This window comes from Galeopterus variegatus, unplaced genomic scaffold, assembly GCF_000696425.1.
Source record: "Galeopterus variegatus unplaced genomic scaffold, G_variegatus-3.0.2 Scaffold40, whole genome shotgun sequence".
Taxonomy (NCBI): Eukaryota; Metazoa; Chordata; class Mammalia; order Dermoptera; family Cynocephalidae; genus Galeopterus; species Galeopterus variegatus.
In genome coordinates this window covers 487,847-503,060 of record NW_007726151.1, presented here as the reverse complement: position 1 = coordinate 503,060, position 15,214 = coordinate 487,847, and the positions used below count along the sequence as shown (strand labels likewise).

The 15,214-nt window shown below is 33.4% G+C and overlaps 1 protein-coding gene across 2 annotated transcripts in view; it reads left to right on the top strand.

Moving 5' to 3' along the window:
* GRM8 (glutamate receptor, metabotropic 8) overlaps positions 1–10,831 on the top strand; it is a 773,290-nt gene extending 762,459 nt beyond the window's left edge. The window contains exons 10-11 of one of the 2 annotated variants that reach the window (XM_008571458.1): positions 2,512–2,813; positions 10,255–10,831. In XM_008571458.1, the coding sequence (XP_008569680.1) occupies positions 2,512–2,808 (297 nt within the window). In that variant the 3' untranslated portion in view covers positions 2,809–2,813; positions 10,255–10,831. The remainder of the gene's footprint in view (positions 1–2,511; positions 2,814–10,254) is intronic. The other variant, XM_008571468.1, reaches the window with a different exon arrangement.
* The last annotated feature ends 4,383 nt before the right edge of the window (positions 10,832–15,214 follow it).

Genomic DNA, 15,214 nt, shown 5'->3' with positions numbered 1-15,214 from the left:
GATGGTTACCTATTTGAGTGGCTTTGGGATATTTATGTGTGTGGTTTACACTTTGCCATATTCTTTCATTACCTTTATGTCTTCTGCAGTCCATTTTCTGAATAGGTTTCTGCAGCAATTCTGGCTTGAAAATAAGTAGGAATTCAAAGAAGATTAACCAACACCTGAGAAGCTTAGGAGTACTCATAATATTAGGTTGTTTAAAAGTAGATGTCAAAGCTTAGGGGGATTTATGAGGTTTAAAGGCACATATCCACATTTCATTGGGATCTTCTTAATTGTAATAAATCTTTAATACTTTCCAATTTAACATGGGATTTCATTTATTGGCAGATAGCATGAGAGATCATGACATGCAGTAATTCATCACTTTGCTAAGGGATGTATATGAATCATGTTTCTATTGAGGCTGGTATGCATGAGCCTAGCCTATAATATGGGATTCACACTCAACACTTTGTTTCTTCCTTAAAGTGTAATCACCTCTTTGTGGTAGCCATTACTGATGTCCATTTGACTTACTGGGGAATTATGGGATGCATAATCTGCATAATTTGTGTAAATCAAAAAATTCATAAAAATCTTTGTATACATAAATTAATTTGCAGTTTCTGAGTAATTATTATGTATAAAATCTTGCCTCGATTTTTAGAAGTATATAAGAAAAAAATGTAGGTTACCTGCTCTAAGGAAGTGTATATACTCTAGTTGTGCATTCCATATAAATAAATACAAAGATCATGTAAATGAATATGATCATGTACTACATATTAGCAAGTGCCTTATATATTCATTTTAATGTATTAATGCTTAGAAGTAAAGTAAAAATATTATAATTAAGATAAGATTTATCACAGAGAACTTCTTGGAGGAGGTGACATTCGAAATAAACCAATTCTGCATCACCTTGTTGCAGCGTATTCCCATATACACAATGGGGTCTTATGCAAGGATCTAAGTGGTAGATGAATTGAAGGGTATACTCAGTAATCTATATAGCACAGTTTCACACACAAGGACAATTTTTTTTTTTACTAGTGCCTCAAGTTCTCCTCATGGTTTGGATAGATCTTTACCTCAAGACTTTGCCATCTGTTAAGAGAAACCATCTCCCCTAGGAAAAGGCAACACTAATGCTGATTCAGCTAGTATTTATCCTTGAGGATGAATATTTTTCAGTCTCTTATTAAAAAGGGCACAATTTGTTTCACTTTTGAGGATTGCCAAATGAACTTTGACGACTTTACAGTTTTGGAGATATTATTAGAGTGAACAGATCTATTAATGAGGATCATAGATATGATAAAGAATATCTCTTCATGGTGTTAAGACAGCTTTTCTGTGGCCTCACTATCACAACTTATTTGCGGAAATTATATTTTGAGCTCAGGACCTGGAAAATGGAAGCAGATAAAAGGTTTTTGTTTTTGTTTTTAAAGATTTAAATACTGTAATGTCTGCTTTCAAACTATAATGAAGAGACCAAGGCAGTGATTTTTGGTTTGGGTTTTCTCAGCTACTTAATCTTTAGGGTGTAGAAAGAAAAATCTTCCAGAGAGTTCTCGCTTTGTCTATACCTGAGCAGTCGATTTTAGTGGGATAAGAATAAGATATGAGTACGGGGGAGAATTTTCAAAATGTAGATGCCAGGACCCTAACTCCAGGGTACACATCTAAATCTCAAAGAGAGGAGGTCTTACATATTTTGTAAAAACACCTGCATTTATTTTGATATGATGCAGTCACTGAGAATCCTCCGGAAGTGTTCTTTGGAGGGGCTATTAAAAAAAATCAAGCCCTTATGGCATGGAATTAAGTAAAGATGAAAAGATGCAAATATGCATTATTCAAGCAGTGATGTGCAACAGTGATGTTCTGGAATGTTCCACTCCCACTCTATTTCCACTATATAGCATTTACCTTCTGGGTTAAGTTTATTGCTAAAGGAATAACTTGACCCACTGCAATCTCTCTCTTTTTTTTTTTTTTGTGACCAGTAAGGGGATCGTAACTCTTGGCTTGGTGCCGTCCACACCGTGTTCAGCCAGTGAGCACACCGGCCATGCCTATATAGGATCCAAACCCACGGCGGGAGTGCCGCTGCGCTCCCAGCGCCGCACTCTCTCGAGTGAGCCACGGGGTTGGCCCCCACTGCCATCTCTTGAAGAGGGCATATGTGGCATAAAATCAGTCTTTTGCCAAACTGCTTTTGTCCCCTTTCTTATACATGTTTATCTACAATCTAAAAATGAAACTAAGCTCCACCAGTTTAGTTGTTAGATTGTCTGTTTGTTTTAAGGAATTGGGCTCAATAAACAATACAGCCTTACTCATCCACACTTGCAAGTTGGGATATAAGAATGCTTGACTATATTTAAGGGCAGTTTTAGTAAATGTCTTCTAATGAACCTTTAATAGAGAAGCTAGAATAATTTTAGAAAATGCTGTTATTTGCTGTATTTCCTGCTAATTAGGCTTACCAACATTGATTCTTTTTCTTTTTCCCTTCAGATGTACATCCAAACAACAACACTTACCGTCTCCATGAGTTTAAGTGCTTCCGTGTCTCTGGGCATGCTCTATATGCCCAAGGTTTATATCATAATTTTTCATCCAGAGCAGAACGTTCAAAAACGCAAGAGGAGCTTCAAGGCTGTGGTGACAGCTGCCACCATGCAAAGTAAACTAATCCAAAAAGGAAATGACAGACCAAATGGCGAAGTGAAAAGTGAACTCTGTGAGAGTCTTGAAACCAACAGTAAGTCATCTGTAGACTTTCCGATGGTCAAGAGCGGGAGCTGTTCCTAATAGATGTACGTTGAATATTCTTCTAGTCTTGGGGATTGTGCTACATATTTCCAGGGGCATGGTAATACCCACATATCATAAAGCCATCACAACAGTTAGAACCATTTGGTTAGAACCAAACATCTCAAGATGAGTTGCTGTTCTCCAGAACACAAACACATGCGCAAAACCTCTTTTACAAAACATGACACTCGGGTCTTTCTTTTGCCCACTTGTTTAGTTAAGTCACACTTACTACTCATTTCTCCCAAGTGGTTCTCTTCTTTTGGTTTCCCATAATTTCCCTTCTTGGATGTATTCAGATAATTACAGCTCTGCTTTGAAAGCCTCATAATCTTGAAAATAGAATTCTTTCTATGCCTACCATTCCATTTTTTTCCCTCACCTATCATCTTCTTCTCTATAGTCCACCCCAGACTCATATAATAACAATACACTGACACCTGAAATATTCCAGTAGAGTTTAACAGATCTACTTAAGTTCACCTTTGTATCTATGGAAGAGTAGTGAATAGACTGGCGATTTCTATGGTAAAATATTAGAAAGCTAAAGAATATGACAAGGACACAACAACAACAAAAATGAAAACTACAGGCCAATATTCCTGATGAGCATAGATGCAAAAATCTTCAGCAAAACATTAGCAAACCAAATCCAACAGTGCATCAAAAAGATAATATACCTTGATCAAGGCAGATTTATCCCAGGGATGCAAGGATGGTCCAACATAAGCAAATCAACAGATGTGGTGCATCATATCAATAATATAAAGGACAAAAACTATGTGATCATCTTAATAGATGCAGAAAAAGCATTTGAAAACATTTAACATCCTTTCATGATAAAAACTCTTAAACAATTTGGTATAGAAAGAACATACCTCAACACAATAAAGGCCATGTATGATGAACCCACAGCTAACATCATACTGAACAGGGGAAAAGTGAAAGAACTGGAACAAAGCAAAGATGCTTATTATCACCATTCCTGTTCAACACAGCATGCATACAATTGAGTAAGTGCTGGAAGTCATAGACAGAGCTGTTGGGCAAGAGAAAGAAACAAAGGGCATCCAAAAAGGAAAAGGAGAAGTCATATTATCCCTGTTGGCAGATGAAATGATCTTATATATAGAAGAAATTAAAGACTTCCCCAAAAAAAAAAAAAAATGCTAGAACTGGTAAATAAATTTAGTAGAGAATACAAAATCAACATACAAAAATCGGTATCATTTCTATACACTAACAACAAACCATCTGTAAAAAAAATCAAAAAAGCAAGCCCATTTACAATAGCTACAAAAAAATTAAATAAATAAATAAATAAAACCTAGGAGGAGATGAGACAGTTCTACAATGAAAACTACAAAACACTGATGAAAGTAAAGAGGACTCACAAAAAAATTGGAAGACTTAATATTGTCAAAATGACCATGCTACCCAAAGTGGTCTACAGATTCAATGAACCACTATCAAAATACTAAAGACATTTTTCACAGTAATAAAAAATACCCTAAAATATATATGGAACCACAAAAGAATCTGAATAGCAAAAGCAATCCTGAACAAAAAGAACAAAATTGGAGGCATTATGCTACCTGTAATACAAAGCTGTAGTAACCAAAATAGCAAGGTACTGGTATAAAAACAGACATGTAGATCAATGGAACAGAATAGAGAACTCAGAAATAAGTCCACATATTTACAGCTAACTCACATTAGACAAAGGTGCTAGGAACATACATTGGGAAAAGAACAGTCTCTTCAGTAAATGGTGCTGGGAAAATTTGATATCCACATGCAGAGGAATAAAACAAGGTCCTTGTCTCTCCCCACATACAAAAATCAACTCAAAATGGATTAAACACTTAAATGTAAGACCCAAAACTATAAAACGACTAGAAGAAAATATAGGGGAAATGCTTGAAGACATTAGTCTCAGCGAAGATTGTATAGGTAAGACTTTAAAAGCACAGGCAACAAAAATAGAAAAGTGAGATTATATTAAACTAAAATACTTTTGCACAACAAAGGAAACAATGAATAGAGTGAAAAGGCAACCTTCAGAATGGGAGAAAATGGTTGCAAACTATTCATTTGACAAAGGATTAATATCTAGAATATTCAAGGAACTCGAACAATTCAACAGCAAAAACCAAATAATCTGATTTAAAAATAGGCAAATGACCTGCATAGACATTTTTCAAAAGAATACATGCAAATGACCAAGAAGTATGTGAAAAAAATGCTCAATATCACTAATCATCAGGAAAATGCAAAGAAAATCCTCAATGAGATATCATCTTACCCCAGTTACAATGGCTATTATCAGAAAGTCAAGAAATAGTAAATGCTGGCAAGGATGTGAAGAAAAGGGAACTCTTATACATCATTGGTGGGAATGTAAGTTAGTACAGCCATTATGGAAAACAATATAGAGGTTCCTCAAAAAACTAAAAATAGACCTACCGTATATGATCCAACAATCCCACTGCTGGGTATTTATCTAAAGCAAAGGGAATTAGCATACCAAAGAGCTATCTGCACCCCAATGTTTATTGCAGCACTATTTCCAATAGCCCAGATATGGAACCAGCCTTGATGCCCATCAGCAAATGAATGGGTAAAGAAAATGTGGGATATACACAATGAAATACTACTTGGCCATAAAAAAGAATGGAATCCTGTCATTCACAGCAACATGGATGAGCCTGAAAGAGATTATGTTAAGTAAAATAAGTCAGGCACAGAAAGATAAATACTGCATGTTCTCACTCATATGTGGGAGCTAAAACAGTTCAGCTCATTGTGGTGAAGCTGAGAAGTGTAGAGGAGGGGAAAGGGAGAGGTTGCTTAACTGATACAAACTTACAGCTGGACAGGAAAACTAAATTGTGTGCTCTATAGTACCTTAGGTGACTTTAACAATAATATATTGTATATTTTCAAATGGCCAGAAGAGAGGAATTTAAATGTTCTTATCACAAACTTTCCTTTCTATTAAGATTTCCAGATAAGCATTGTCTACTTTAATGTCCCATACAAAAAAGTATCCCTAGATTGTTAGTATTGCTTAATTAAACTTATTGGCTCCAATTACTGTCAGACTCCTTGGAATTACTGGCCAGATTAGCTGTAGGAAGACTATCTTCAGATCACTGACTCCGAATTTAGTCACTTTCAGAGAAAAGAACCTTACAAGAACTTCACAAACACTCCCCGCATACTCACCTTTCTACAAACATGAAACCTTGAGAAAATGAAAGAAAGGCACAAAAAGGATGGGTTTTGGTAACAAATCGTAATCATCTCTGGCTATAGGTAAGCAATTTACTAATAATGGGCCTATTTTGGCTCCAAAGGTGTACTAAAGCTATTATTAGAGGCATCAGAGTAAAATGCTTGTGATTTGAGGACAGAATTTTATCTGTGATTTTCCACCTTGAAAGCATCAGTGTAGGAAGTTAAGATTTATTGTAGGATGCCAGTAAAATACTGTTGGCCAGTGATAGAGTTTGAACCCTGGAACTTCCCAGTATGACTCACCAGAATCTATTTTTGTACCTGTTTTTTGAGCAGCGATCTAGAAAACTATGTAATATTGCTGCAAATGGGAACAGCCAAACTCAGTGTGAACTAAATATCAGTCACCCCAAACTCACCTGTGGAAAGTAGTGGAGAAAAAAATTAATAGCCTTTTTTCACCACTTTAAAGAATAAACAGGTTTCCTGAAAAGGAAAATTTTCAGTATTGATAAGGATTGTCTTGTATTATTGAAATGTCTCATACATTTCCTGTTTTCCCTGTTATTTTCTCTTGATATTGAAATGGAAATTATATAGCATGCATGTATTTCTCTGTTTTCTCTAAAATAAGAATGAAAGATTACAAACAAAAGGCCTGTTTGGAGGGTAAGCCTATCTATAATAGTCTGGAGGAGTCAGATGCTAACTTTTGGAAGGTGAAAGAAAATTGAGAAGGTGAAGCAAGATGATGTCAATTCCTGCCTATTGTACTTCGGAGTTTTTTGTGTATTCTTCTTTTACAGGAGTAGCTTAGGTTTGAATAAATTAGGTCCAGATAAAGTGATTACAGTTTACACATTCAGGAAAGACAGTGTATGAAATCTTCCCTCATTCTTCCACAGTCCTGCCCCAGGTAACCATTGTCACCCTTTGTTCTCTTACATAGCCATCCTACCATGAAAGTTAGATTTGTATGCTTTTGAAACAAAGCTTGCAATTCAGTGTGCACGAGTCCAAGTGAGAAACCCAGCATAGGCATCATGGGCTTCTTGTGTCCCTGTTACCTTTACTCTGTGCATGTACTAGTGGTTTTAAATTAGTCAAAAGTCTTCTGAAATCACTTATCCTCTAAAAGTACTCTTACAATTAATAACTTAAATGCAATCTTTTCCTCCTAAATATGTGTATTATGTCTTTAGAATTATAACTGAATATTGGAGAAACCTTTGCCATCCAACTGTCTGTAACGGGCACCATACCCCCTCAGATTTAAAACACCTCCTCTCAACACAGGTAGAGTCTGTTCTCAATAAATCAAGGGCTGATTAATCCACGGGAAATCCATGTTGCTGCATTCTCATACTTTCTGCTACCAGACTTTTGATAAATCAGCATGATTACAATGAAGTGACAATGACATACAAAAAAGTGTTTTGTAAACTATAAATCACAGTACAAAGGTAAAGATATCACTTCTGCCTTGAAAATGTAGATTGCTCTGTAGTTAATAGAAAACGGAAGACTTGAAATTCAAAAACTATTTTTTTCGCATACCTCTTTCTTTCCTTTTTTTAATATATGGAGGATTTTAATAATTATGGCTACTATTCCATTGTTGAGATTTTTTTCTGACCATATAGCTGTGTGTTTAAACATACTTGTCATACATGCAATGCTTTTCTTTCATGGCCACGGAGCCCTACAAGTCCTCATATTCAGAAATCTCTTCTTAAGGGTGACTTGTTAATACCAGAAATTCTGGTCAAATGTTCAAGATTTTAAGTTCCCAAAGCTAAACAGATGAATATAAGTAATGTGAAGCTGGAGAGGAAAACAATTTGCTGAATTTGAAAAATACTGTGTTTCATATATAAAAGGTTGTTTTGTTTTATAACGGGGTGAGGAGAATTAGAAACAAAGTTGGTAAATATGAATTTCGCCAACTGTACCCAGTTAACCAGTGCCATATATGATATTCCTTACGCTATGTTCATAAATAATTCATGAATAGAATTGCTGCTGGAGGTAGATGTGCTTTCTCTAGCTTATGAACACAGTGTGGTGCACACAAGGAAATTCATCATTGCTGTACTCAAAAACTGGTTTTCACATAAGCATATTCATCACCACTGTAAAAAATCTCCCTATGAGCTCATCTATACATCTTTGATCCATTTTGTTCTGTAATACTTCTGAAATAAAGAGTCTTGCAAGCTGTCCACTATTCATGGTTTGTCCTTTATCATTACTCTCATGTTGACTAAATCATCTGTTTCTAGAGCCTTGCACTTCCTTTTATAACCAGTAAAAAAAAAAAAGAAAAAAAATGAACATTATTCTTCTGTGAATTACTGTTCATTTCTTAATAGAATTCTACCATCTTTCTTCCCGGAGATCACTTTTAAGAGTTCAAAAAATGAAGTGTGAATCTTTAACTAGCTATAGAACCTCAAAGTTCGAATGATCTATAAAGATGGTCTGAACCAAATCAATGTCTGTGGAATGAACATCTTTAGAACATCAAGTAGTTCAAGGTTCTTTTGGCTCTTATTTCTCTATTTCAACCATAATTTTTCCTTTTAGTATCTACATATTTGATAAGGATTTCCTATGTTTTTAGTTATTATTGAAAGTATTGAACAGTACAGGAAGTTGAGCGACATTTTTAACAGTCATTTTTATAACTCATGATAATTTTTTTCTATCTTGTCTATAAAGATTATATGAAAGTCCGTTAAAAACAGAGCTGAAATTCAGATTTAATTTTCTTAGAGAAAATTTAGAGGCATATGAGTACATTTTATAATGAAAAAGTAAAAAGTAAACAAACATGAAATCATTGCATTTCACTTCACACCAAACCAAATGTAGCAGATATCTTATCTTTTGGAAAGGGTAAGTAAAAAAGTAGGACTCCATATTGGCATGAAACTCGTAATATTCAATGAAATAAAAATAGCAAAACATCTGCAATTGATACTTCCTTGGGCTATCTGTGCTAATGTTAGTGATTGTAAACTTTATATGATCTTGGTCTCTGGTAAGAACTTATCTGGTCAAACACCAGTGTCACATACTAAAATGAAATGAGTATGACTGTCAATTATTTCATAGGAGAGGCTTTACAATTTCTAGCCTTATTCAATGTTTAATAACAAAATTATTCTTTAAAAGTTTTTCTTATCCTGGATTGGATTTATATATTGAAATGCATGCATGTTTTTGTCTTTTATGTCTTTTTTTAAATGATTTTTCATTCCAGAATTCCAGTAAATAATAGTACATCACATTTGAATTTTAGGGTAGAGATTTATTTCATCACATCTTTCAAAAACCCAATTATTTGGATTTAGATTCATATTCTCTAGAAGTGTAAGCATGAGTATAAATTTGACATGGAACATCTTGTTAGCCATTTCTCCCTAATATTCTTACAATAATGTTTTACTTCACAGTAAGTTGGTAACACAACAATTAAATATTCATTTTCTTCTTTGAGTCTTTATTTATTTTCTAAACATCCCCATTTGTATTCTTTAGTTGAAACCAGACCAAACCGTAAATATGCATTGACAATGCATATATATATATATATATATATATATATACTTTAATATTTACCAATATTCTATGTACTTGATATTTTACCATGTTTTTACCATGTTCACCTCTACGGTCTAAAATTGTTGCTTATTTTTAAATGGAAGATATAGTCATTCCCAAAGCACAACTAGTTATAATTTCTTAACCCTGTTTTGATCATTGAATCAGACTCAAAGAATTGAGGTCTTTGATTCAGGTTGTAAAAAAAAAAATTTTTTATATTTTGTAGGACAGATAATTTACCTGTTCTTTCATTTTACATATATATATATATATTTATATAAATATTTATTACTCAAAATACACATTTAAATTGAATTTCATCTAAAGTTATTAAGTGTTAGCACTTTTACATTTTTACTTTTCCACTAAATATCTGTATACTATAAATGAGACGAGTGTTTTTTATAGATTAAAATTGCCGCACATTTTTATTTGTACAATCATTGAATTCCTACTATATGGTTTAAAATAATGAGTAATGCGTTGTGAAAACTGAATATTATAAAAGGCATTACAGTATTTGAATTTTTAAATTATATTAACAAAACAATTTATTATTATATACTATTAATTTATTCTGATTTCTCTTAACAGCTTCCTCTACCAAGACAACATATATAAGCTACAGTAATCATTCAATCTGAAACAGGGAAATGATACAGTCTGAAGTAATGTGGCATTTGATCTCAAACAATGAACATGAGACTGCAAAAATTTACTCCTGGAGATCTCCGTAGACTACAGTCAATCAAATCATTAGTCAGTCTTGCAAGGAACAAAAATTATCCATGAGCCAAATATATTAATGACGGGGACCGAAGAACCCGTTTGATACAATACAACCAATGAGTGTCAAGCTAAAGTGTTGCTTACTCATGAGCAGTTAAAAAAAAAATCACAAAGGGAAAACTAATGTGAGCTTGTGAAAAAAAAAATGCTGTTGAAATTAACCATGTTTGATGTTATTCTTGTAAGTATTTTTCTGTGATTGTGAGAACTCTCGTTCCTGTCCCACATTGTTCAACTTGTATAAGACAATGAGTCTGTTTCTTGTAACGGCTGACCGGATTGAAGCCCTGGGTTGTGCTGAAAATAAATGCAATGATTGACGCATGCAATTTTTTATACAGATAATTTATTTCTAATAATAAAGGAATGTTTTGCAAATGTTGAGACTTGTTTCGTTCCAGTTTTAAAGCTTGGGGAAACTCTTCTATCCAGTTGGCATTTCTCCTATTTAGCTCCTTCTGTAAAAGCCCTGGTGTTCCAGGGAAATATTATATCCTTGAGAAATGTGCTTTTGTACATTTGCGTGTATATGAGGAAAATTGTCTTTATTCCTATATGAAAAAAGACATTATTTGTGTAAGGTTTTGTGAATATTCTAAGATTTTGGTGGTAACTTTTCATAGTAACTGCTTTTATGAAGAATCAAGCAATAGCTTGAGATAAATTGCTTCAGGTATTATAATAACAAATGATGAGTTAAACTATACTTCGGAGAATATAATATGAAAATCACGTTTAAAAGTAGAGCAAATTGTCATTGAAATTCTTCACTACATTTCTAAGTCAAAACTTTTGAATAATAAAATATCCTGTGGTATGTAGTATTAACCTTTTCTCACCTGGGCTTAGCAGTCACTGAAATCAGTGAAGTAACGGGCCTTACACAGTACATTCTTCAAAGCACAGAATTAGCATATTTATTCCCTTAAAGAAACCACAGTTCACATAACACGTCAATGCTTTCTTATTTTCCGAATGAAAACATTCACAGAACGGGTATCATTAAAGAGAGAAGACAAGGAGCCTGTCTCACACTAATAAACCATGCCAGGATGGATCGAAGGACCTGTTCACAGCTTTCAAATCTGTTTCCATTTCTGTCATGTGCTCCTCTATTCCATACAATCTCAGACATCCATCAAATCAATGGGTTTCTACCATCGTTTTGTTAGTAAATGTTCTCTGTTGAGTGTGCTTGGATGGCTCATTGCACTGCTTATGGATATAAAGTGCTATCTGTGCTCTGTAGCTTCACCCAGGCATTGATAGTCACTTTATTTAATAGAGAAGGTTGAAGTACATAGAGCAGGCTCATTCAACATAGAGTAATATTTCCTACGTACCTACGAAGACAGATTGCTGCATATAGAAGGGAATGTGTATTTACTGGCCTTTTGTTGAGTTTCTTCTAATAGTATTTGTTGTTTGTTGACAATATTTATTCAAGAAGTGAGGGTATTATTTTCAAGTTACCAGCTACTCTGTATTACTGATGCTAAAATCCTGTAATGAGGATTCCAAACCCACCTTTAGATGTGCCTTTTAGATAAGACGTAGACTAAGCTAAATAAACTCATAAATACATGTTTAGTATATTTTATTGTGTCATGTAGCTCAGTATGAATAGCCATGCCAAGAAGTAATTATAATTGTATTTTAATTTTTAAGTTAACAGTTTTCTTTGCATTGGAGATTGCTAGTGATTCATAAGGTTTTCTTGACTTGATTTTAAGTAAGTATATGTTTGCTTGAAAAAAGTGCTTGAATTATACAAGATTTGCATTTCATTCAGGAAGCAAAATTTAAGTATGTTTTTATGTTTTCATTTACTAATTGACTCTAATCAGGGTAAGTGGATGTGACAGGGTGATTATGAGAGCAAAGCTGGCTCTCAAGCCAAACGTAGTTTTTTATTATTATTATTATTACTTTTTAAAAAATTTTTAAAGCTTTAGGAAGAAAAATAAAATATTAAGTCTAATTCATGACATTTCAAAATTGTTTTTCTATTACAAACTTACCAATGCATTGTTTTTCTTAAGTACTTTTATAAATAATTGATACTTGTTTGATATTAAACAAAATCTTATTTAACTCATAATACAGTTGAGTAATAGTTCTCATGGATTTAAATATGTCAATCATTCTTTATAACATTATCTCAGTGGGAAACTTTCTGCTGATAAAACTATCACCCTTCCCAGGCAGTGGGTGGATAAATTCCCTCAACTTCTTAAAGTAGGAGCTGGAGAATTCTGCCCTCCACTCTGGTTATTTCTCAGGGATTTTGCTGAGGGCTCAGGAGGTAGTCATATAGACTGGAATAATGGTGGTGAGGCATCCTGTAAGATGGATTTAGCATGTGCTAGTCTAGTGGTTCACAAGTCCCATGCTTTAAAATGAACTGCCTGTGAGCTATAGATAAGCAATTGCAAACTTGTGCAGAAAAAATGCAGTATCATATTCTTTAGAATTGACCTTGTGTTTTATTCCGGCCAAGAAATGTCACATCTAATCTCAGCATGCCAGAGGGAATGCTAAAAATGTAGCCTAAGGTAATATTCAACAAATGTCACCAGTAGACAATGAGAGATACATTAGTATGACCTTGGGCCACATCTGACCCCAGACTAAAAAATATTTTTAGCTTGTAATAGTTAATATTTAAAAGTGTCTAAATCAATGATAGTTGATCTGTCACAAACTAATTTTATATTAAAGCAAAACTATTCTAAATTTAAATTTTGAAGGATGGCCATTGAGACATAAATAGGAACTAAATGACTAACTTAATTATTGTGTTTATAAGAAATTTTTACAGAAAATTATATGGCATTTGAGATGAACAGTATTTTATTGTTTTATTTAAATTAAATACCACATTACAGGAAATCTCACTAGAAAGAGAAGTTTTTGTCTTTTATGTTTTCTTTTCCTTTTAACTCAATATTCTATATTATTTACCAATACTTCGTGACAACGTAGAAAGTATATTAATATCTAAACTATATTAGCCATCACTGATATTTTATTCAGTCGGCAAGTAGGAGAAATGGCATTCTTGAGTTCTATTATGCAATCTTACCAATTTTTCTCATTGTGTTCATTTAATTTCCTTTAATATCAGTATTTTCATCCATTTTCTTGAATAAAATGGACAAAAGCAACAATGAAGTTTCATGAAAAGGAGGGTGAGAAATAATACCAAATTAAAGACTACTCTAATCATATATAATCTTTAGAAATTTTCTTTTTTCTTTTTATGGTTCTCTTATAATGAAGATAAAAATAATGAAGAAAAATATGAACATAGCTAGAAGAAGATTTCCTTAAGAAATTGTGTGCTTGAATGACCAGAAACTTGCTGACTACCACATTACAGAGGTAGTAGGAGGAAACAGTACATAATTTTATTTTTTTAAAACTATTTTCTGTGACTTCTATTTTTATTAGTTTTAATTTTTTTAGTAATTTTTGTTTTATATTTTTCTCTTTAAAAAATTTGTATAGCATATTCTTTAAAGGCATTGTAACTCTTGGGTGCTACTATTTTTTATTTAATTTTACCATCAGAGTTGTTTTTAAGTTTCTCAAAATTATATAACAAAGGTAAAATAAACAAGTCGAGGATTTTATTCAACTCATTACCTAATGATGGAGTCAGTAAGATGTTAAAATTAGTTCAAAGAGCATTTGAGAAGCTAGTCTACACTAATATATGTACTACATATAAGTAGATATTGGGATAAACCAGATGGTTAGACACAAAACTCGTTTAATATCTTACAATATAATAAACCATAACTTTTTAGGTAAACTGTTGTATTGGACAGATATTTGAATTTTGACTGGATAAAACTGTACTAATTAATCTCAGTGCCTAGAGTTATAAAGTAGTTGTGTTGATAGAAATTCAAATGCAGCTCTCTAATGAAAGAACACCCATTAATATCTGTGCCTGTTTCCAAGTTTTGGATAATTTTTTATGATAAGAGTGACGCTGCATTGTTTACTTCCTCTAATTATAAGCATTACATTGGCAACGTCTAAATAATAAAGATCACAAACATATCTAAATTATATGAAGATAATACAAGTTAGTAATGAAGGGGCTCTGGGATGGAGACCAGTTTTAATTATTCTTTCCTATCTCAATGCTTTAACTGTATCCCCAATTCAGAATGTAAATTGTATTAGATGGTATAAGGAAAAAATGTGAGTAAATGTGGTTGCCTTCAGGTAACATTTCTATCTAACAATTCCACAAATAATTTGTGTAAGTGTGACTTCTTCCTTTTGTCCTGTAGGTACTGTCATCTCTAGTGGATATTTTGTCTCCCCTTTTGTAGCATATTACCCTAAAAGGGAAAATCAACTTTTCAAGAGTGTCCCTGAAGATGACAAACCATCTATCTATCCTATCTCCATAAGTTTCTCCTGTTATTGTCTATTAATCCTGGCCCTTCCCAACAAAGCATTTTCTAGTATTCTGCCAATGGCATCTTCCAGGCAGGAGAAGAAAGAATAAAGGAAGCCTTCCCAATCAAAGATGGGGAAGAGAAACAGGTATGGTAAGTGGGGCTCTGCTTTTTCCATGAACATCTTATGATTTAAGACTCCCCATCTACCATTCACTTCTGTCTGACACTCTAGGCTTTGCAGAAGGAGGTAATGGTGAGGGTAGAGTCATGGGACTCCTTTCTCATATGGGACCCACTTTCTTTTTTTTTTTTTTTTTTTTTTTTTTTTTTTTTTTTTTTTTTTC